Below are 19,985 nucleotides of genomic sequence, written 5' to 3' on the forward strand. Positions count from 1 at the left end.
AGAGGGGGAAGGGAGAGGGGGGGGAGAGAAGGGGAGAGAAAAGGAGAAAGCAGAGGGGGAGAAAGAAGGAGGGGAGAGAGAAAGAAGGCAGGGGGAGGGGGAGAAAGAGAGAGAGAGAGAGAGAGAGAGAGAGAGAGAGAGAGAGAACACACGCACACACACACCCAGGCGCCATCTTGAAGAGGCCACCTTGGAGCAGACCCTGCAGCCCAGGTTGCCCCAGTCAATGCCTTGTGAAGAGTCTGCTCACCCAACTGAACCCTTGCCAAATTTCTGATCCACAAAATTGAGAGCAAAATAAAATAATTGTTTTCTACCTACTTAGTTTTGGGGGTAGTTACATAGTAATAATCAACTGGGGCAAAATTCTAGGGACTAACGGTTCTTCCTGAACAAAGCCCTTGCTGGAGCCTGGGGTCCTCTGCAGAGTATTAGCAAGACTTGGAGGACAAGCAGGTGGTCCGGTCCTCTTTAGCATGTGACTCTTCACACGGGCACCCCCTTAACCTTAAGAACCATACAGATTCCTGGAAAGGACCTAATGGAAACACCATCACCAACTCTTGGGCACCTGGGAACAGCTGCCCCGCCTCTGAGAATTCCTTGGGGGAGCGTTTCCTGCCTCTCCCAAGTTTCAGCCCCCAGGCAGGCCTGACCTTACACTGTGGCTACAGACCCCACAGAGCCCTGGGACTTGGGTTTGTCCCGGTGGAGTCCGTTCCTTGCATAAGCTGAGGTTGGCTCTGTGACTTTTTTCTCTGTTCTCTTCGGGGAGTGACTTTTGTTGTTGTTGTTCTTTTTAGGGAGTGATAAAAACTGAACTGCTTATGCTAGCAGCAATGCGGGACTCCTGGTCCAAGGCTTCTATTGCTCTTTTCTTCTCTTCTCCACCCACAAAAAAATAATTCCCATAAAAACTGTTCTCTGGCCAGAGCTTGTCCCCTCCTCAGTGGGGGGCTTTCTTTTTTGTTGACTTTAGAGCAAATTTGGATTTCTGTCTCCAGATTTTGGGGTGCAGAGCTCCAGCTTCCTTTCGAAACTCTGCTTAAATACCAGCATATTTGGAAGCCCTCTCCCTTCTTCCTCCCACAGCCTAATAATTCCAGAACAGTTGGGTTGGAACAGCCCTGAGGGTTGGGGGAGGCAGCTGCATTTCTGGACTCACTTGGGCGCATTTAAGCCCTGTGTCCACACTGGGGTGAGAGAAGGCAAGGAAGGAGTAAGCCCTGGGGTATATCTGCCTGCCGCCTCTAGAGCGAGCTGGCCTTGTGACAAGCTCTAGGCAGATTAAGCTGTCTCTGAGCCTCAGTTTCCTCAACTGTAAAATGGGCTCAGGAATAAGCACGGGGCACATAATGGGTCCCCAAGAATTGACAACTGTCACACAGGATGGTTTACAGTGGCGAGGAGTATGGAGGAGCCTGGCTTCTCAGACTGGACTGGCAGTGGGATGAGAGTTTACTGAGGAAAGCTCTAACTGCATGTTCAGCCAGTTGCTCCCAGAATGCTTTCCACTTTTTTTTTCCTTTTGAGACACACACACACACACACACACACACACACACACACACACACACACACACAAATTAATAAAGACAGGGTCTCACTCTGTCACTCAGGCTGTAATGCAAGTGGTGTGAGCCACCACACCCAGCTAAGAGAAGAATCTTTGAAAGACATGCAGAGAACAGCCATGAAGTGCTATGATTTTCCTGCTTTTCCTTTATCTGAACCAAAACTTGAGACTTTGCAGAGGGCAAAAGTGAGAGCATCAATTTTCCTTTTTGTTCTGAAGCAGAGCTCCTCCGAGGCCTGGGACTATAAATACAAGAGTATAATTATTCTTTCCCTAAGCCTGGTGTTAGGTAGGAATAATACTGATTGATTTAAATTCAAAATAATCTGTAAGTGGAGATTCTAAGCCTGCCATGGGGGACGGCATGTGAGCTTTGGAGTCTTGAGTGGGGTTTGAGTTCAGACCCCTCCACTGGGCATACTAGCCACACAGTTTGGGATGATTCTGCACTTTTCTTCCTGTAAAGTGGGGATAATGCCCTATTTGTGATATGTACTGAGGCTGAGGTAGTGCCCGTAAAATGTCTGGCATGGTGCTGGCACACAGTAGGTACATGATGTGGTGTAAATCCATAGTCGGGGTCCTGGCTCTGATCTGCTGCCGTGGGCAAGATCTGCTGAGGAGACGGCGAGCGCCCCTGCATGTGCCAGGATGCTGAGCCATCGAACTGGTGGCATCTGCTGCAGGCTCAGTGTGACAGAAGGGTGGCCAGGCCACAGGGGAGACCAAAGGTGAGACGGGAGTGAGCCTGGGGAGACGAGGTGGCGCCTCCAGGCCAGCTGTGTGAAATTCACCCTGTTTATCTGGGTGGCTCAGGCAGGCATGTGGATGGAGGCCCTCTGCTGGAGGAGCGGCCCAGGGTGGCCTTCTTCATCTGGTCTCCCTCCCCGTAGGCTGGACATCCACAGAAGCACAGGATTCTTCTGACTCAGAAGCCCCCTCACCCACAGCTACTCCTGTGCACAGGCTGTCAGCAGCCCTCGACAATGACGCTACTCAGGTGGAGGATGTTTACTCAAAATCTTTATTAATGCTTGAAGAAAAATAAAACATGTGTCAATATAGGGGTCCCATTGCCCAAATCCATAACAGAAACAGACACTGCACTTACAAGCTCACGTGGTGTCAGTTCCGAGGTCAGACAGACTTGTTCTTCCTTAGAAAATGGCCTTTGGGAGTATTGTTTTCCCATGTTGTTTTAGCGAAGGCTTTTACTTGGTTGGTGTTTAAATTTCTTCCTTCGTGTGTGTGTGCGTGTGTGTATGTGAAGTATGACTTCACTTTTATTTAGTTTTAGGTGTCAGCATCTTACTTGACTTGGTCCTCTCATTCCAGAATAGCAGGGCTATTTATTGATACAAAGGAGAGGTGTTCAGATCATCTTGTTAAGACATGAAGCTCAAAATAAACATCGGATCTTTATTTGGAGATCCATATCCTTCCTCAACGGAAGGCTTGAGAGTAAATTTGTATGAAGCATAACGCCCAAGAAGAGGGTCTATTTTTAATGACTGCTTATGTTCCAGGTTGTGCAAATGCCCCCAGTAGTGTTTTCCTCGGTTTCTGAGCAGAAGACTCTGAGCAACACCTCTACTGTGTGTGTCCAGTAACAGTAGGGAGCAGAATGAATTATATCTACCTACTTCTGAGAAGAGTCAACCAGCAGCCCGAAAAATATACAAAAAACATCAGCAAATGGGTTCCCGTGAACACAGTGAGCAATTTTATGCCTGGGGGTGGGGAGTGGAAAGACAGAGCTAATAAATACTCATGACAAACACAAAGAACCAACACACAGAGGACATCGGGAGGCAAACACATAAAACACTGACGCTGAGGAAAATAGAAAAGTGATGTCTTTCACACATGCAGTCCAGGAGCTGGCGGACACACGAAGAGCTGACTCAGCAACGCGGGAGAACATTTCTGTTTTAGCTTTTGAGTGATGTGAGTGAAACAGGCGACGTGCTGCGGTGGCTCTCGGAAGGAGGCAGCTATGGTTGACACTCGGTTCCCATGGCAGAGCCTGACACCCCGGTCCTCCCCCACCCGTCCGGGGCGGGGCAGAGCAGGATTAAGTGCACCAGAACGGCCCCAGCTCTAGATGGAAGCATCTTTCCCCAGGGCTGTCCCTCTTACCCTGCCAAGGATTTTTTTTTTTCTTCTAACACGGACCATGAAATTTTGGGACTGTAAACACCAGCTGTGTTTTGGGTAAAGGTATTCCCTGGAAGGAGTCATTTTTAGCATCTTGGTCGCTGGCCTCAGACAGCTTCGAGGGAGCCCGAAGGAGCTGAGATAAGGGAGGATGCAGGCTTTTTGGTTCACTCGGTGGCCCAGAAGCCGAATCCAGCTGGGTGCCTGTTAAAATCTCACTGGAATGGAGCCAAGCCCCTCGGTTTGTGTGTTGTCTATGGCTGCTTTTGTGGAACGGCGGCAGTTGAGTCGTTTCGACAGAGATCTCATGGCCCGCCAAACTGAATGTACTTAATTTACTATCCAGCTCTTTACACAAAACGTTTGATGACCCCTGTTCTAGAAGGGCCCAGCCCAGAACACCCATCCATGCCTCACAATATTGGCTTCTTCTTGAGGACTGGCTTCGAGAAAGGACAAACTTTACTTTGGTAGCTTATTAGGGAGAAAGGGCCTAGCTATGAGACGCTTTAAATCACCCAATCTGCTGCTGAGACTTTCTATGATAATCCTCTCCCTCCCTGCCTTGCATTTTTGGTTCTTTCTTTGGTTCACTTTGACTCCTCTCCTTGTTGCTAAATTTCCAATTAGGATCTGGAAAATCCTATCCCTTAGAGATTTTCAGAAGTCGCCTCCACTTATGCAAAAGGTCAGCTTTTCCTGATGGGAATTACCAAGTAGCCATCATTCTCTTCCCTGTTTCCCACCCTCCAGCACAGAAAAGCCAGGTTTCCAAACCTCATGGAATCACTGGGAGGAGCCTTATAGTCTTGGCTGAAGGTCAAGGTGAGATAACAAAATTCTAAGGGAAATCTGTCAAATGTACTCCTCCTGTGTGCATTTTGCTCCAGGTATAAGGTCTGCCCAAAGTGGGTACAAGCCCATGTTTGGCCGTCAGATGTACGGCCACATTGCTGTTTGATTCCTTTATAAATAGAACTTAAAAAATAAAGAGCCCCAAAGAACAGGCTGTTTTTTTTTTTTTAAACCCCCTTTGAGCTGGTTTTAATGACCCAGTTGCTTTGTTTGAAAGCCATTTATTTAGATGACAGATAGGTAGATGTAACTGGATAAATAAAAAAGTAAAATTGAGATTTGAAGCAGTGGTTAAAATATAAACTCACAGGGGCCACTCCCTTGGACAGGGCCCCGCCCCCAGACTGAACAATGGCTCAGAAATTACACGTAGCAAGGACACTCCTACCCCCACCCCGCAAGCAGCTCTGAACTGCAAGGTCCCATGTGAGAAACTGCATTTCGGTTTGCCACCAAGCACCCCCTCGGCCTGTCTCCTCTCCGTCCTTCTCCTGCATTCCTGGCGATTATTTATTTTTACATTCACTCCTGTCCTGGAATCCAGCCGCCCCGCAGCACTAGACGCTGCTGCACCAGAAGCTGCGGGCGGGGCCCAGCACAGCCTGAGTGGTCCAGCCCAGGTGGGCCCTTGCCCCATCATCCTGGGCTCACCTCCCGCTGACAGAGCAGCCGACACCTACTGGCTCCACGGATGGAAAGAAGACGAAGGTACAAGGAAGCTATGGGCGCTCCCTGGGCACGCGTGAGTGCAGAAGTCACCGGGTGCCGCGGGACCTTGCCGCCCTAGGAGTCTCCGTCTCATCTGTCAATCCTACCAACGTGCACCTTCACCAAGTCCACAGTCCCCACAAAATCCTGCCTGTGACATCCCCCCTCTTTAATGGTAAATGTTTTGGAATGTCCATAGATAAGAAAATGGACGGCATGGAGGAAAGATTTCGTAGCTGGGCCCTTCGTTTCACCTGCGGATATCAGAATACTCAGCCTGTTCATCCTCCCACTCACTGCTTCCAGAAGGTCCCTGGGCCCCAAGGCCCCAGGCTCTGCCCCGGGCATGGGCATTTGGGTGGCTCTTGCTGCCTCGCTCTCCCCTGGCGCCTCGGACGGCCTCCCTGCTGCTGGGCTCTGAGAGGTGAAGGCCCGCTTCCCCATGGTGGGCCCTGGAGAGCCTGGCTCTGTCCACCCGGGGCTGGCGCTCGGGGGGTACCGTGGGAGGCCTCTGGATGGCTGAGGTGCAGAAGCTCAGGATGGAGCAGAGGCTTCCCCAGTTCTGTTCGCACTGAGCCTGAACGCTGTGGGTGATGGCCTCCTTCACCTCCTCCCCACAGGTCAGCAGCAGGTTCACGAGGTCCACGTAGGGTCTAGAGATGGAATGCAAAGAGAGAGGCCGGGAACGGAGTGAGTCCAGAAAGCACCGCGGGCAGCGTGAAAGAGGCGCATGGCCAAGGCTAGGCTTGTGTTGAGTCTGGGAAAAGGTCTTTCTGGAACAACTTCCAGCCTTTGCCCATATTTCCAACCAGCATTTACTAGAAGGCCACTGTGTACCAGGCTCCACGATTCCAGGAACAAGAAGGCTCCCGGAGTTGTAGAGGCAGAGCCCGCCACAGGAAAAAGGGGCAGTGACAAATCACAGGTGTGGAGGTTAAGACACCAAGAGGAAGACCCTCTGGGAAGGGGAGGATCCCTGGCAGGGCAGCTTATGAATGGAGAGGAGGGTGGGACTGCTCTGGGCTCACTCAGGCTACACTGGCTAGGTGAATTTTAGCTGGAGTAGAGGTGGATCTTGGGGCAAGTAGAACAGTACTTAGGCAAGTGGTGCAGGCTCTTCAGTCCCAAGGAGAGGAGTCTTTTGGTAGGAGGAAGAAGGTTTAGGGCCAGGAAAGGAGCTCCTGAAAGGCTCGGGTGGGCCCCCATCGTTCCCACACATGTTGCGTCAGCAAGGCCCTTGCTTTCCCAAGAAGCTATCTCGCCACGTCTGTGTTTGCCCTTGGTGTAGGCTCAGGATGAAGAAGGGTATTTTTGGAAGCTGCGAAATGCATTCCTTCTGTATCTCCAGATACAGAGTCTGAAATAGGTGGAGAGGGGTAGAAGGACGACCCCCTCCCAGGGGCAAAAATTCCCACAGAGCGGTTGGGAATGGCTGTCTAGGCATCATCATTCACTCCATCTGGGCTTCCCCAGAATTGGAGGTGAAGGCTGGTGGTCTAGGACCCGTGTGTTTGCACTCTGTGTGAAACATACATGCCCAGTTCTGCAAGGCAGAGTCAGTTGCTCAGGCGATTCCAGCTGCCTTGGGCTGTTCTTTAGGAAAGCTGTCAGAGGGGTCCCGGGGGTGGACAAGGTGTGCAGAAGGCAAGGAGCAGCGTACACCTGCTGTTTACATGTATTGGCCTATCCGGTAAGGATGCCCTGGCTCTGGGCTCTCATGCCCACTTACTGAGCCTTTCTCACCTCTCATTGGCCTTTAGAAATCCCTAGGGGGGGGGTTGCTTCCTGGGCTAACCAGCATCCTAAGCAGTCCTGTGCTGGCTGGCAAACTTTCTGACACAGCTTTGGGCCATTGTCTTGAGCAGGGAAGTTGCTTTGGAATGCGATCTCGTTTGTAACAAGGAGCAAACCAATTTTTCCTCCCTAAGTCTGGGCCACTTGCAAAGCACTAGCCCACAGAGCCTTTTCTTTGCATGGTGGTACTTGTTGCTATGCAGGAAGAGCGGATTGTGTTTTAAGTCTTGTGAAGTAGTTTACTGCCATTTCAGTGAAATAGTTGCGATTGAGTGAGGTGCCCTCGCTTCATGGATGTAAAAACTGAGAAGGGGGATGTAGGGGCAGAGGGTGGCTTTTGGAAGCTTCTGGATCAGGAGAGCCTGGGGCTGAGACTGAGAGCAGAGAGAAGGAATGTTCTGGCTGATAGCAATCAGACTGCTTTTTAGGGCCTGCTTGATGCCTTTGGAGTCAGAGAGTCTGCGCATGGTAAACCCTGAAAGGCAGGCTCCTGATAGCCACCAAGACAGCGATAACACTGTCTCCTTGGGCTACCCCGAGGCCACCCATGCACATGCAACATGAGAGAAATGCTCAATGCATGCTTGTTTCCGTCCATCCTTTGCATCCTTTGCAAACTAGGAACCGTCTTGGTGAGCTCAAGTTCACTGAGCATATCTGCTAAAGTGACAACAGGATTTTAGCACCCAACGTGCCTGCCCTCCTTTGGGGCTAGAGCAGCACATGGCAGGGGTGTGTACCTGTCTTTCTGGGCTACTGCATGATGCTCATTTCCAGGCTGCTTTCCCTGGATAAGGGGCGGGCTGTCTTGGGGATGTATACCCGGCCTCTCCTTTGCTTCCCCAGCCAGGGGTTCTGTCTGCCCATGAGCCCTCAGAACCCTAAGGTGGATCCGGATCCCAGAAGGCTGGATGCACCCACACTCTTGCTCTCCTGTGCCCTTGGTCCTTCTCCCAAGGAGAAAGCTGTGAAGCTTGAGGAGGGGTGTGTGTGCCCAACCAGGTTAATCTAAGCTGTGTTCCGAGCTGGTGTGGTGCCTTACCAGGCTACAAACTCAGCCCGTGTCTAGTGACAAAGCCCAGCTCGTTCAACTGGGTGTCAGCAAGGCTAAGGGATTTTAAAAAATACTTGGAGGGGGAGGTGCCTGGAGGCTGCCAGCACCCAGTGACAGGGCGTGCAAGGGGCCAAGGCAGGCTGGCTACAGCTGAGGGCAGAGGCTATGGAGAAAGTTGAGCAGGCAGGAAGGGGTGAGGGGAGTAGAGGGGGACATGACTGTTTTGGGGTAGATGGGCATTGGGTTGAAGAATGGGGGTGGTGTAGATTCCGGGGCAACTGTGATTCCCTCTTCTCTAAAGTTAAAAGCAAATTCAGTTCTCATTTTCTTGTTTGTAACCAGTGCCACACATTCTGAAATGGCATTCTCGATAGTTGAGGACTGACAGGATCCTTTAGGAGGTGGTTAGGGTGGTTGGAAAAAAAACCCCAAACTCAGGCAATTCAGCTTGAAGCACAAGTTGGTGCAGTGCCTTGTCGGGGCTTCAGAAGGGAAGTCATGGGGATTTTGGAGGAGCTGGAGTTAGGGGGGACCCGGTGCTTAGAGGAGCTGGCTTAGCAGGAAGCAAGAGCAACCATGTGCAACCATGGTGAGTGTCCTTAAAGGAGCCCAGGCTTCTAATCGGGGTACCCACAGGCTGGGTGGGGGCTGTATGCTCATTCTGAATGGGGTGAGGGTCCCCTGTCCCCACGGGCCATGTTTCCATGAAGGAGACACTAGAAAGCCACAGTGCTTGATCCCTTCTTAAATTCAAGCATCGGGTAGGGGTACAAACAGCTTCAACACCTCCAGTTTCCCCAGAGAAGACTTTTCGCCAAAAAACAAAGCATTCCTGTACTCCAGGCATGTATTGTAGACTATAAACTAGTACCCCATCACCCATTCTTGTGGTCAACCATCTCTAGAGGGCGACAGGGGGTAGGGACAAATGACCTTCCTGGAGCTTCCCAGTCATGGGTGGTTGCCTCTTCTAGGGGATGCTTCAAGGAAGAGAATTTCATAGTGCTCTCCTAGTGTGATGAAGATGTATTTGAGAAAAAGATAAAAACCCACCTGGTACATCTGAGGACCAGTGAGTCCTTTGCAGGTCTAGCAAGGAGAAGAGAGGCCAGGTCTAGCAAGGAGAAGAGAGGCCAGGAGCAGGGAGGCTTGACTTCTATTCCTGACAACTGGCTTAAGTCACACAAACCAGCAATTCCAAAACTGGAAGGCATGAATATCCAACCTCGGTGCAAGTTCCTTAACCTCTTAGTTCTACGTTCTACCTCGGCAAAACGGGGACAGTAATTTCTGTCTTGTAGCATTGTTGGGAAAGATCAATGAGATGACCCTGGGTAAAACCCCTGGCCAAGGCCCACATATTAAAAAAAGATAGCTATTGTTATTATTGATGCTGCTGTTGCTGCTGCTATTTTTTCTTTACAGGTATTTGGGAAAATAAAAAATATTTTACAAGGCCTTGGCGTGACTCAGGAAAAATGCAACATAACTTTGCTTTTGGCGAGAGCTGCTTGCAGAATTCCACCACCAATCATCTATTCTGACACTGTACCAGGTGTTGCAAGATCCCTAGAACCTTATAACCAAGTGGAAGATGACAGGATGGGCTGTTGTCCTCCGTGATCTAAGTGGTGCTGCTGAGGCAGGGGTGGCCTGTTTAGGGATGTGGCTGGGAGAAGCCTGTGGCACACTGAGGAGCATGAGTTCATAACATTACACTGATCTGACCCAATGAGTCACCAACGGTGCCACAAACTGGCCATGATCTGCATGGACAGCTTAGCTGGTGGCTTTCTCTCTGTCCTGTGTCTCTGATGAAGGAGTCACCACAATCACCAGGGGCTGCTGACCATGCCCCTCTGTTAGGAGCAGTTATGTACTGACACGCTTTACCATGCTGCAAAATTTCGGATCCTATAGTTAGAATATTTTTTAAGAATGAGGTGTCCTGGGTTTATCACTAAATATGAGATCCTCAAACAAGTAAGTTCTCATTTCTTCTCTTTGGCATAAAAGTGTCTAGCTGATTAACCTGCTACCAGTTAGGAAAAAAAGTACATTTTGCTGTCATGGTCATTTAGTTTTACATATACATGCTCTTTAAGGCTGAAGCAAATCTAATTGGTTTTCAATGTGAAAATAAAATATAAAAACGGTTCTTGGAGTTATTTCTGAACAGGACTTGTCTCTAATCCTAATGAGAACTACTAAAAAAAGAATTACTATATTTTGTGATTCTTCTTTTTTTTTTTTATAAATTTATTTCATGGTAAACGCTGCAGCCTCAGGCACTAGCGGCGAGCATCTTTGGGTTGAATAGGGAAAGGGCTGAACTTTTTGACATTTGTTTTACACTTTCTCTGGGAGGGCGTTAATATATTAGAGAAGGTGTTCTCAGGGAACAGAAATCTTATGGAAGCAAGAAAAACATCGAGGCTCTTGGCTTTTGGCATTTAAGAGTGTGGGTTCTGGAGCCAGGCTCAGGCTGCCCGGGTCCCAAACCTGGCTGTGTCCCTCACTCACCATGTGACCTTCCTTTCAGTGAGTCTCAGTTTTCCCATCTGTAAAAGGAGATGATGAGGGCCCCTGACTCTCAAGGCTGTTGTGAGGGTCAAGTGAAAAGTTCACAGGAAGCACTCAGCCTAGTAAATGTTCAGTAAGTGTTATTAGCTGTCTGCCATCTAGGGCACTGGCACAGCGACTCGGGTATTCAGAGAACTAGTGGGTTCTTGACTAAGGGGAAGACAGAGTGTGTTTCTGAATCTGCACAGTTCACGTGTAGTAAAGCAGTTTCCCATTTCTGTTTTTTGTGATTTTGAGGCTGATGATGGAATTCTTTCTCTCGCTCTCTTCCTTTTTGAAAGCCAGCAGGAAAGGACCCTTCTAGTCCACAGTTGCTCCAACAGAGGGGCATGTCAGCAGCCCCTGGAGATTACGACGGCTCTTTCATCAGAGACACAGGACAGAGAGAAAGCCACCAGCTAAGCCGTCTGTGCAGATCACTGCCAGTTTGTGGCACCATTGGTTTTGATGGCACTGTTGGTGACTCACTGGGCCAAAACAGTGTCATGTTATGAACTCATGCTCCTCAGTGTGCTACAAACTTCTCCCCTCCCTAAACAGGCCACCCCTGCCCCAGCAGCACCACTTAGGTCACGGAGGGCAAGAGCCCTTCCCGTCACCTTCCACTTGGTTATAAGGTTCTAGAGATCTTGCAACTCTTGGTACGGTGTCAGAATAGACGATTGGTGGTAGTGTTCTGCAAGCAGCTCTCACCGAAAGCAAAGTAATGTTGTGGTTTCCTTCCTGTTCAGTGGGACTTTCCAGGTAAACCACAACCTTCTCCAGCGATAGATGGGTCTCCCCACTTCCAGGAGCAAGCCACTCCAACTGAACGCAACTCCCCTCCCCAGCCCACCACTGTCCCTGCTGGATGGCCCGTCTCCCCAGGACCCCATGGGGCAGTACTCACTCATGCAGCAGTAGGTCCTTGAAGTGGATCATCTCCACGATGACCCGGGTGTTCTCCTGGGCAGCGGCGCACAGGTCGTGCTTGAGGTAGCATTCCCGCTGCAGCTGGAACACCATGTCCCGGATGGCCGGGCACTTCCGGCTTATGCAGCCGAACCTGTGCCTCAGGGCATGGGCCTTGCACCTCAAGGCATCCTTGATGAATGATTTGCCCTGGGAAAGGCCGGGAGAGCGGAGAAGGGAGAGCAGGCAGGGAACAGGAGTCCTTATTACAGGCATGCATATCGTAGCACTTCTGGGGCTTGCATGGGGATTTTTCTGACTGAAGAAACTCAAGGCCCCACCTCAGAGGGACGTCCTCCCAGGGGACAGGTGATGTCTTGTCAGGGCATGTCCAGAGTGGCACAACACTTCTGGCATTTGGCCATAAAGCATGTTAGTTCTGCAGACAAACCTTCTCCCTTCCCAGCTACTCTTTGAGGGTCCCTCCTACTAGGCTTCTATGGTCCTCTGTCCTCTAGGCAGCCCCGTGCTGGCCCTTGGGTGGCAACTTTCTGGAACACAAGGGGGATTTGGCCAGACACAAATCTCTAACTCCTTTGTGGTTCTCAGTGAGAAAAGGTGCTGTTTGTCCAAATCACACTTTTCCTTTTCTTTTCTTTTTTCTGGGCACTCTTTTGCCCAGGTTGGAGTGCAGTGGCATGATCATGGCTCATTGTAGCCTAGACCTTCTGGGCTCAGGAGATTCTCCCGCTTCAGCCTCCTGAGCAGCTGGTACTACAGGTATATACCACCACATCCAGTTAATTTTTTGATTTTTTTTTTTTTGTAGATACAAGGTATCGTTATGTTACGTTCTGACACCGTACCAAGCGTTGCGAGATCTCTAGAACCTTATAACCAAGTGGAAGGTGATCTAAGTGGTGCTGCTGGGGCAGGGGTGGTCTTTAACTCCTGGGCTCAAGTAATCCTCCAGCCTTGGCCTCCCAAAGTGCTGGGATTACAGGCACAAGCCACTGTGCCCAGCTTCAAATCTTTCCTTTCCTTCTTCCCTTAATTCCAGGAGCAACACCAAGCTTGATTGTTCACTGTGCTTCTCTCTCTGCCTCAGTGCTTCCCACTGCCCCCAAAACATACCCTTGTCTCCTCCTCTCAAGGAGGAGCATGCTTTTCCTCTACTCCTTTAAATGGTTGGGATTATTGCCTCTAAAAGGCCTGCCTGGCACTCTGCCGGGCAGCATCTGGAGCCTGAACTGCCCAACCCACAGCCCCTCCCCCACGCCGCCTGCTCTGAGTGGCTGGGCGGCCAGGCATACATCTGGCTTGCAGTGCTCTTTCCTGGCAACCCGGCTGGATTGTGCTTATCCTAGAAAGGAGACAGCTGTTGGGGGTGTGGAGCTCCCTTATCAACCTCTCGAGAAGCACTGTGGGATGCCGACCCAGGAATCCCCGCACCGCATTACTATAGAAACAGGCTGGAGTCAGAGAGGTCACCCCTCTGCTTTTAGACAGGCCCGGAAGTCACTGAGTTGAGAAAGTAAATGGGTTTAGGTTGGAGCGGGAAGCTGGCCAGCACATTTATTTTGGGTCTCCCTTTGGCAGCAATTGAAATGTCTACAGGCAGTGTCTGGTCTCTGAAGAGCCATGTGGCCCCCTCTCCCTTGACTTTCTGGCCAGAGCCAAATGGAGTGGCAGGCAGGGTGTGCCAGTTTATTAAGTCGTTATGGGCTGAGCATGGACTTGAAAGGATGTCTCTAACTTGAGAACATGTCCCTGTCGGTTGAGAAAGAAAAGGAAGATGAATTTAGGCGAAGGCTGCAGCAATCTGTTCTTGGTATTCTTCCCTGACATCCTGTGGGATTGCCCTTAAATACACATCTTTCCTCCGGATTTCCTAGTATGTTTCCTAATGCCAGTTAATCCAGAGTGATGCTTTATTCAGGAGCCTCAAGGAGTTCAAAGTCCTGCCTCTTCCCTTCCCCGGTCTGTTTCCCCTCTTGCCACCACACATCCTCTGCAGTCCCGGCTGCCTGCTCTGTCGCATCCCCAGCCTGGTTCCCAGGCTCTACCTCCCTCACCAGGTTCTACAGGATGTCGGTGGCTGGGAACTGGGGGCATTCATAAATCACACCTAAGCCGCTGGCCTCCTCCAAACACTGTCCTCACTCTCCAGTGAGGTGGGAGAGGAAATCTGGGAGCTCTAATACCAGGGGGTTTCCACAGGGCATCTGGGGCCAGGGAGGAGCTAAGAAGGTGAGCTTCATGCACGAGCCACATCAAGACGGATCTGGGTTGTTGGCACTGAAGCCAGAAGGTTGCTTGGTGTGTTGTTCCTGCCCTGCCCCGAGCAGCAACCCGGTGTTACCCTTGGGACCCTGGGATAACTGAAGTGGGTCAGGCCCTGACTATATTTATTATATAGAGCAAAAGAAAAGTGTGGAATTGCGGGACGCATTCAGGGGTTTGGTTTTTCAGGGTCTGCTGCTTAGGAGGAATAAAAGTCTGCTCTTTTGGAGGCCTCCAAATTGTTCAGGTTGCCTGGACACACACACACACACACACACACACACACACACACACACACACACACACACTGAGATGATGATGATGAATTTCAACACATTTTCTGTCTCATTTAGTCTTTCAAAGATAGCTTTTGAAATGTACAATTGGGGGGGACAGTGCCCTTTCCCCCTCAGTCTATTGTTGCTAACACAATGGGCTTTGGCTGCTGTGTTCCTTTGCAAGGTGGTTTTTTTTTTGAGTTGGAGTCTCACTCTGTCGCCTAGACTGGAGTGCAGTGGCCTCTCCCGGTCACCGCAGCCTCGACCTGCTGGGCTCTGGTGATCCTTCCGCCTCAGACTTCCAAGTAGCTGGAACTACAGGTGCATGCTACCACGCCCAGCTAATTTTTTGATTTATTGTAGAGCTGAGGTCTCACCTGCCCAGGCAGGTCTCGAACCCGTGGGCTCAGGCAATCCACTCACCTCAGCCTCCCAAAGGCGTGGGATTACAGGCTGAGCCACCAAGCCCCGCTGCAAGGTGTTTATCACTTATTATGCCATTGATCTCCAGCCCACTCTGCCTGTGTAGACACAGCTGAAGAGTGTAGAGGGATTTAACTTACATGACAACTCCTGAGTGCTCTCTGAACAGTGCAGTGGGGAGACCCTGGCATCCTGGGAAAGCCTAGAATGTTCCTCACAAGCACTAACACACACCAGAAACAGCTAAGGAAATCTTTTAGCAAGGCTTTCCAGTGGACACTGCAATCACGCTACACTCATCCCAAACATTCTTCATGCTCTGGACGGTTTTTACCTGGGCATCAAATTTTCCAGCGTTGTGTAGAAAAGTCATGCAAATCCCATGTAAGCCCCGAATCTCACAAGAGTTGTTCTCGAAACATTCAAACACGCCACACCCCACATCGCCAGCGTTGACCAAGCAGTGCTGAATCTCCGCTAAAAGGAAAATGAAGTACAGATATATACAGAACTCTAACTCATGCTGGGAAATGCAGGGAAGTCATCTGAAATAAAAGTTAGTAATAACTAAAAAAAAAAAAAAAATCAAATTAACAAAAGAGGAATGTCTATTTCAGGACACAGGAAGCCTGGAAAAGAAAATTTCATTTAATCTACACATGGCAATTATCTATGTTTGTAAATATTTGTAAAAATTAGCCAAAAAATTACAAAAATCATAATCATAAGTTAGGTCTGAGCATTCTTTCTTTTCATCTTTACCACTTTCTTTAGTATTTGTGGGAATACTAAGTCTGAGAGCAGGAAACAGTTCAGCTTTTGAAGCCCACAGACAAAAATAAGATTTTAAACTGAAGATTGTACTTCATCAATGAAGTACCGTTCTCTGAAGAGTCTGTAGAAGTCGCTGTCATTAGATCACAGCCATTTCCTTCCTGACCCCCAAATGACAGTGTCCCAAAGCAGTTTCAATTTAGCTTTATGATTCAACACCTAAAAATCAAAACAAAATTCCTACTAAGGCAGAGCCTCCAAGCCATCCGCATTAAAAATGTCAGGCTATGGAAGCCAGGGCCTGCCGCTGGCTCAGGGGTCAGAAAGGGGCTAGCCCACAGAAACCAGGCAGTCAGGGTCTCCTTTTAATGAAGATCTGGTGTGAGATGTCACTTCAGCCCATAGGATTCCGGCAGCCCGAGAGCCCAAAGTCCTTCTCAGAACGTGGACCTAACTGGCCTCTCTGAAAGGACAGACTGAGGGAGTTAACTGTCAGGCTGCCTCGCACAAAGCCTCTCTTCCCTCCCTTCCCCCTCCCCAAGTCTCTGATTCAAACCAACCGCAAAATTACATCAGAAAAGTATATTTTGGAAGAAGGGTGGGGTCGATGCAGATAATCCGCATTCAGATTAAATCTAGCGAGAGAATGAGGGGCGTGTATTGCTGAGGGTCACCAACTACCCAGGTCACGTTCAGTTCTCAGAGAAAGCTCCGGAGAAGGGGGGTGGGGTGGGTGGGCGAGGGACCCAGCGTGTGGAGGTGAGAGGCCCCGGGGGACCCTCCTCACGACCCAGGCGCCAGGGCAGGACCGCGCCGCTCTCACTCGGGGCGTCCCCAGTGGGCAAGCCTGCAATCCTGCTCGTGCGGGGAGCGCACGCCGCCGCGATCGCACCCCCCCATTGGTGGCGGGGGGTTGGGGGGAGCGGAGGGAAGGCGCTGCAGGCGGATTTTCTTTCTCTCCCCAGAGCTGGGAAAAGGGCCAGCCCCGTGCCCTGCGCGCTGGGCGCTGCTCTGCAGCGGGGTAGTGAGCCCGGAACCGGGGGAGCAGGGGCGGCGCACGGTTCGGGTCGTGTCACCATTTCTTCGCCTGCTGACCTGGCCAGGAGCAGGGGATGGGGCCGCACTCCGGAGGTACGCTCTGCATCACCCCCACCTCCCCTCTCAAAGCAACGCCCCTCCCCGGGGGGAAAGTTCGCGATGCAATGGGTCTCGCCGGCAAAGTTCGGGGAGTCTAGCATCTTTTGAGGAGGAGGAAGAGGCGGTTCCGCCGAGGCCGGCCGCTTGGGGGAGAAGTCGTCAGGGTGCAGGGTGCACCCGGCTCCGGAACCCTCCGTGGCTCCTGCGGGCCGGCCGGGATGAAGCGGCTGGGCACCGGACCCAGGACTCGGGGGCGGGGGCTGGCGCTGGCCGCGTCAGGCGCTGCCTCATTCCCCTCGACCCTGGGGAGGACAGCAACAAGTCCCGCTCCGGCCATTTCATCACCCGGCCGGCACGTGCGGATTCCGGGCGCTCCGAACCCGGCGGACCTCGCCTCTCCTCGCGCTTCCCTGCGTGTCCCGCGCCGCCCCGAGAGTTTGCGGGGTTCGGGGTGGGCGTCCGGCTCCCGGAGAAACGCCCGTGGGCGCACGGCGTCCCCTCCCGCGGCTCCCGGCCTCAGGGGCGCACGCACTTACCTGTGTTCTGCAGGGACAGGCGGCCTTTCTGCTGGGAGCCCCTGTCTTGGGGACCCTCGGGTGGGTTGGTGGCGTCGGTGCCCCGCGCCGGGTCGAAGGTGGCCAACACCAAAGCCAGGGTCATGAACTGGCCCAGCCGCTCAGCACACATGATTCTCGGCGTCAGTCTCCCGCCGGGAGACCCGGATCCTTTGTGCTCCCTCCTCCTCCTCCTCCTCCTCTTCCTCCTCCGCCGCTTCCCCTCCTCCTCCCACTCTTCCTCCTTGTTCGCCTTTTCCCTCCTCCTCGCGGCCGCGGCTCGGATAGAGGTTACCCAGCGCCCTCCCGTAGCTTTCCGGAGAGCATGTGACCAGGCCGTTACCAGCGCCGCGAGTGCCCGACAGTGGCAGGGATGGTGCCTCAAATATCCCTGGAAGCTCTGGTGTCACTTGAATGAAGGAGTCGAGCAGGTGTTGTCCCGGCGGCTGGACCAATCCGAGACCCCGGCCCGTTTGACAACACGGCCGGGAGGCGGGGCCTGCGCCCAACTACTCCAGGAGGCGCCGCCCGAAGCGCCCCACAAAGTTGCGGACCTGGCGGCGGCCGCGCGTTTGCGTGCGTGTGTGAGTGTGTGCGCGTGTGAGTGTGAGCGCGGCTGGCGGTGCGCGCGCGTGTGCGGGTGCTCCCGGGCAATGGCCGAACCGCCTTCAAAACGGAAGCGCGGATCTCGCGGCTGGAGAGGTCTGCGCCGGGACAGCGTCCCGCGGGCCCCTGGCTCGCATCACACCCGCAGCGGGCTGGGAGAGTTTCCTCTTCCCACCGTTTGGAATTCAGCGAGATTCCCAGCCACGAGGTCTTGGTAGATTGGAGAGTTTTCCTGGCCCACATGGGAATTCCTAGCCTGGAGACGCTTAGCATCAAATAATAAAGGAATACACCCTCAGGACTGAGGATGGGAGCGGAAGCACTAGATAGAGTATTTTGCCTGAGCAACCGCCTGTCTTTCCGCTCCGGTGGCCGTGCAGCGCGGGGGGTGCCGTTTCTCAGCGCCCCCCTTCTCGCCCCCCATCCTGAAGGACTCCAGGCTGGGCTGCAGGGATCCAGGTGACAGTCGGGACTCGCATCATTTCCAGGAGGGTGGCGGGGAGGTCCGCGGCAGCCCGGAGTCAGCCCGCCGCGGAGCAGCGCGTGCCCGGGAGGCCGGAGCTCGAAAGGCAACTTTACGCGTCTCCAAACACACTCTTGCGTTTTCCCAAAGCGCTACTCGCCGCCCCGCTCCGGGATCCCTTCACTCTCCACTCATGGATGGAAGTGGGGGAAACAACAAAAAAGCCAAATCCGGGGAAACGCTCTCCGCTCTCCATCTCTTGTCCCTTCCCGTTCGACCCCCCCGCCCCCGGCTGCTTTCCACCCCGGTCCGCGGAAGCGCAGAGAAAGTTGGGCGCCGCTCGGAGCGCGGCTGCCCCTGCTGTGTGTGTACGTGTGCACGCTCACGTCTCCCCCGCGCCGGGCAGGGGACAGGAACTGCTCCCGGCCGCGCCAACCCGACGGCGCAGTTCAGGGGGCCAGCGGGGCTGCGAGGGGGCGGGGACCCCAGCGCCGTGACCGAGCGCCCGGGGGCACGCACCCCGGGTCGGTGCGCCCTCGCCCCTCCCCCGAGTCCCCACCCTTCTCCGGGAGAACAGGTGAGCCCGGGTAGCAGCCTCGCCCCCTCCTCCGCCCCGCTCCCCGCCCGCGCCCGCTGCGGTAACGCGCCTGGGACGTTTCCTCACTCACTGCCCGCGGCGAAGAGGCCCAGGGTCTCCGCGGCGGGGCGCACCGCCCGCCGAGTTGGGGCTGCCATGTGACACGGCGGGGGGAGGGGGGGCGGAGACACGCGGGTAGGGTATCCTCTGGCCGCGGCTTCCAGAGCTTCCCTTCCCCAGGACCCGGCTGCACGCGGGCGGGGGGAAGGCGGAGGCGGGGGCCCGGGGTGGCCGCCGCTGGCCGCAGCTGTCCGGCGCGTTGAGCGGTCCTGAGTCGGGAGGAAGGAGAGGAGGGGGTGGGGAGGGTGCCTTCGAAGTGGGCTTTCCCGGGTCTAGAGCGCCAGGGAGCCGCTGCCCACCGTCCCTGCCCGACTTTCAGAAGTCCTAATAAATAGCCACTTCGAAGGTCCTAGTCTGCAGCGGTGGTGAGAAACTGACAGCTCCTGCCCTCGATCCCAATAGCGATGACTGCCCGCAGCTCCGATCTTTTGTGGAAGGTGGCGGTACAAGTACATGAAAATGGCCGCTCCCACTGCCCACTCTGCTTTTGTTTGCATAGTTAACTAAGCTTCCTTTATTAGTTTATGAAAAACCACCTCCTGTAGATACTTAAAAACAAAACAAACAACCAGCAGCGCTCTGGCCTCTCCTAACTAACTCTGTAAGTCCCTGGATTTCCTGAAGCCAAGTGGCCATTTGGTCCCACTCCTGCTTATAGGTAGAGCTGGGTAGGCTTTCTTTCCATGAGCAATATTGACATTAAAAAGGCATCAGTCACCTGGTTTTTTGAGGAGAGCTGGGGGGGGTGGTGGTGGCAAAGCCCACCTTTGCCAGATGGAGAAGAGTGTACAGGCCTCTGAGGGCACTTAGAGCAGAAGCCAGGCAGACAGGGCCAGCTCCTGCCTCCCCTGCCTTTGGCTAGGCATAACCTTTTGTTCCCACGGGGCCTAGGGCTGCCCTCAGAAGACCTAAAAGTTCATCTTGAGGCTATTTGCTCCAGCCTGACAAAGGGGATGATTCCCACTGAGCCAGCTGCCTCCTTAGAACTAAATGATGGCATACTAGCTAGAATGGAGGGGTTATAAACACAGGCACTGGTTCTCAAGGGTCTATCTCTGGGCTATTTAGCCAAGGCCACAGCATCCAGGAATGTCTATACCAGAGCTGTGACCAGGAATGTCACCACCAGAGCAGTGAAAGTTTCCCTGCAGA

The 19,985-nt window shown here is 52.9% G+C and overlaps 1 protein-coding gene across 3 annotated transcripts in view; it reads right to left on the reverse strand.

Annotated features, from left to right (window-relative positions):
- Nucleotides 1-17,723, reverse strand: part of STC2 (stanniocalcin 2) — a 19,125-nt gene extending 1,402 nt beyond the window's left edge. Inside the window, exons 1-5 of one of the 3 annotated variants that reach the window (XM_021713103.1) lie at nt 17,050-17,723; nt 14,937-15,079; nt 11,617-11,828; nt 9,315-9,317; nt 4,794-5,949 (exon numbers count right to left, since the gene is read on the reverse strand). In XM_021713103.1, coding sequence (XP_021568778.1) covers nt 5,547-5,949; nt 9,315-9,317; nt 11,617-11,828; nt 14,937-15,079; nt 17,050-17,200 — 912 coding nt within the window. In that variant the 5' untranslated portion in view covers nt 17,201-17,723 and the 3' untranslated portion in view covers nt 4,794-5,546. Of the gene's footprint in view, nt 1-4,793; nt 5,950-9,314; nt 9,318-11,616; nt 11,829-14,936; nt 15,080-17,049 lie in introns of those variants that run through there. The other 2 variants (XM_021713104.1, XM_008059502.2) reach the window with 2 other exon arrangements.
- Between the last annotated feature and the right edge of the window lie 2,262 nt (nt 17,724-19,985).

The sequence above is a fragment of the Carlito syrichta genome, unplaced genomic scaffold, assembly GCF_000164805.1.
Source record: "Carlito syrichta isolate Samal-C Ts95f unplaced genomic scaffold, Tarsius_syrichta-2.0.1 Scaffold304212, whole genome shotgun sequence".
NCBI classification, from domain to species: Eukaryota; Metazoa; Chordata; class Mammalia; order Primates; family Tarsiidae; genus Carlito; species Carlito syrichta.